The 3,364-nt window shown below is 32.2% G+C and overlaps 1 protein-coding gene across 1 annotated transcript in view; it reads left to right on the forward strand.

Moving 5' to 3' along the window:
• Nucleotides 1-3,364, forward strand: part of DCAF10 (DDB1 and CUL4 associated factor 10) — a 43,482-nt gene that overhangs the window by 27,864 nt on the left and 12,254 nt on the right. Inside the window, exon 4 of the mRNA XM_011366219.2 lies at nucleotides 2,573-2,775. Within this exon, the coding sequence (XP_011364521.1) occupies nucleotides 2,573-2,775 (203 nt within the window). The remainder of the gene's footprint in view (nucleotides 1-2,572; nucleotides 2,776-3,364) is intronic.

Consider the following 3,364-nt stretch of genomic DNA (forward strand, 5'->3'; position numbering starts at 1 on the left):
GTTTCACTTGAAATGCAGTCAGGCAAGAAAAAAAAGATAACAGGCAACCAGACTGGAAAAGAAGTAAACTGTCTTTATATGAAGAAGATATACTGTATATAGAAAATCTTAAGAAATCCACAAAAAAAATTATTAATAAACAAGTTCAGGAAGGTCACAAGATATACAAGATTAATAAACAAAAATCAATTGTATTTTTACTTATAAGCAATGAGCAGTCCAAAAATGAATAAAGACAACAATTCTATTAAAAATAACATCAAAAAGTATAAAATGCTTAGGAATGGATTTAATAAAAGAAGGACAAAATTTGTACACTGGAAAACTATAAAACATTGCTGAAAGAAACATAAGATGTAAATGAATGGAGAGACATTCCATGTTCATGGATTGGAAGACTCAATATCATTAAGATTCAATGCAATCCCTATCAAAATTCCAGCTACCATTTTTGGATGAATTGTCAAGCTGATTCCAAAATTTATATGGAAATGTAAATAACCCAGAATAGCCAAAACAATCTTGAAGAACAAAATTGAAAGACTCACACATTCAGAACTTAATATAAATCCATAGTAATCAAGACAGTGTGGTACTGGCATAGGATAGGCATATAAATCAAGGGAACAGATTGAGAATCCAGAAATAAATTCTTGCATTTATGATCAGCTGATTTTCAACAAAAGTCCCAAGGTAATTCAATGGGTTGGGAAAGGATAGTATTTTCAATAAATGATACTTGAACAACTGGGTATCCACTTGCAAAAAAATGAATTTAGACCCTTATCTCACATCACAAAAATTAACTCAAAATAGATTTCAACATGAACATAAGAGTTACAACTATATAATTCTTAGAAGAAAACATGGGAGTAAGTCTTCATACAACCCTTAAGTTGAAATGATTTTAAAAATTGATAAAATGGATTTCAAAAAATTTAAAAAGTTTTGCCCATCAAATGAGACTATTAAGAATTGTCTCATTTTATTAAGTATTCTTCAAGACTATTAAGTATTGAAGAATGGCAAACACATTTGAAGGCTTGGGCACCTTACCAAAATCAGGAAAGTTGAGCGATAATATACACCCTGAATATTGAATTCAGAGAGCCTTAGCTTCTTCAGTTAATGAACCGAAGATACTGAAATTAGGAATTTCTTAAAAACTGGCTTCATCCTATGTAGTAGAGCTCAAGCCTTGCCCTGTGCTCAGAATTCCCCGTCAGTTTTTTAGTTCCCCGCTCTTAATTATGAATAGACAGCTAAAGATAATCAAACATTTGAGGAAAAACTTCTAATGTGTTTTATTTATGTACTTTTAAAAATTTTTGTTATTAGTTTCAAGTATATGTTACATTGGTTAGACATTTATATAGTCTATGAAATAATCCCCCTGATAACTTTTTCTCTCCTCTGGCTCTATTACCTAGCCATTACATTCCTGCTGACTGCATTCCCTATGCCTTGCTCCCATCTCCGTGACTATTTATCAACTATTATTTTGTACTTCTTTAACCCTTCACCCCTTTCTCCCAGCCCCTCAACCCTCTCCCCTTTGGCCCTCACGAGATTGTCCTCTATTCTTATGAGTCTGTTTTTGATTAGTTCGTTCTTTTTGTTCCTATTTATATACTTTTCTGTAGGTATGATACAGTTTACAATTTTTTAAAAATTAACAAAAAAATAAAATAAAAGGGGGAAGAAAAGGGAGAAATAGGTAAGGAATAAAAATCTATCCAGAAGACCAGGCAGATTTGATAAAGAGCCAAACAGAATTTAAGGTAAAAAAAGAACTATGGACATTAAAAAAAATACAAACAGGATAGGTTAAATAGCTGATTAAAAAGAAAAGATTGGAAGATATTGAATAATGTAATATGGAAATGAAGAGATAGAAAACATGAAAGAGCAGTTATGAGACAAAGACAGTCAAATGTGAATGTTTCAAACATCTGTTTGGAGCCCCAGAAGAGAATAGAGAAAATAGGTGAGAGGCAATATTCGAATAATGTTGGAGAATTTTCCAGAATATATGAATAACATGAATATTAAGACTGACAAAGTCAAATTAATCCCAATAAAGATAAATAGAAAGAAATCTAAATTTACACATATCAGAGTGAAACTGCAGTACTCCAAAGACAAAGAGAAGATAAGTTATTCAAAGTAACAATTAGACTGATAGCAGACTTAAAAAATAGCAACAATGGAAGCCAGAACTCAGTGGAATATTATCCTTGATAGTCAGAAAGAAATAACTATCAACCTAAAGTTATATGCTCAGTTAAACCTTTAATCGAAAAGAAGAATGAAATAAAGATTTCAGAACAATAAAAAGTTAGTTTACCTCGACAAAGTCTTACTAAAAAATACTTTGGAAAGAAAGAATAATCTAAAAAGGAAAGTTGGAGATGAAACAACGAATGGTGAGCGAAATAAAAAATTGATCATGTGTGTAAGACTAAGTATATGATGACTGTAAGTTATAGATTGAAGAGCAAAAACATGACTATCACTGAATTCTTATATTCATGATAACTCTAAGTTTTGTTGGTTTGATTTTTTTCTGTAGGTGTACAGAAGATGGGTGTCCACATAAGAAATTTTTTCACACACGTTTTCTCATGAGAATGAGATTAACACCGGATTGTTCCAAAATGTTGATCTCAACATCCTCTGGGTATCTCTTGATTTTGCATGATCTTGACTTAACCAAGTCTTTAGAAGTAGGCAGCTATCCCATTTTGAGAGCAAGAAGAACTACATCAAGTTCAGGTAAGCTTTTCTTGTTTTGGAGAATTTTCCAGAGAATCTCAGACATAGAGATGGTATATATTTCCATCCTGAGAATGGTAGCAGGAAGAATGGAAGAACATTAAGACATTCTTTAGAAAGTTCAGTGAGCGCTTTTCCCCCAAGAAAGTGTAATGATCTATATGTATCTCTGACATAGCATTAATTTGTGCTTCTGTATCACGAATGACCTAGGAAGAATAACTGCTAACTCTAAAAATATTTCCTTTTAGCTCTTAACTAGCCAAAAAAATCCTTCACCAATATTTCTAAACCATCGCTATCTCAAAAATCAGTGATGGCTTAATGTAGTATCAATCTTTTTAAGTTATTCTGGAATCCAGCAGAGCATTTGAGTTATAGTCAATATAGAGTTGTAGTTTCAAGTCTATATTGTATCTTAGACTTCCAAATGTCCAGACACAGGTCGCTGGTGCCACCTTACCTTATGACCCCTAAACATCCTCTTGCTAAATCCCTGTTCCTTCTCCTGGTGCTGATTCCATTAGACTTAAGTGAAATTGGGGCTCAGAAAAGTTTATGTACTATAATTTTTCTATATTATGTGGTA

Source organism: Pteropus vampyrus, unplaced genomic scaffold (genome assembly GCF_000151845.1).
Source record: "Pteropus vampyrus isolate Shadow unplaced genomic scaffold, Pvam_2.0 Scaffold123, whole genome shotgun sequence".
Classification (NCBI taxonomy): Eukaryota; Metazoa; Chordata; class Mammalia; order Chiroptera; family Pteropodidae; genus Pteropus; species Pteropus vampyrus.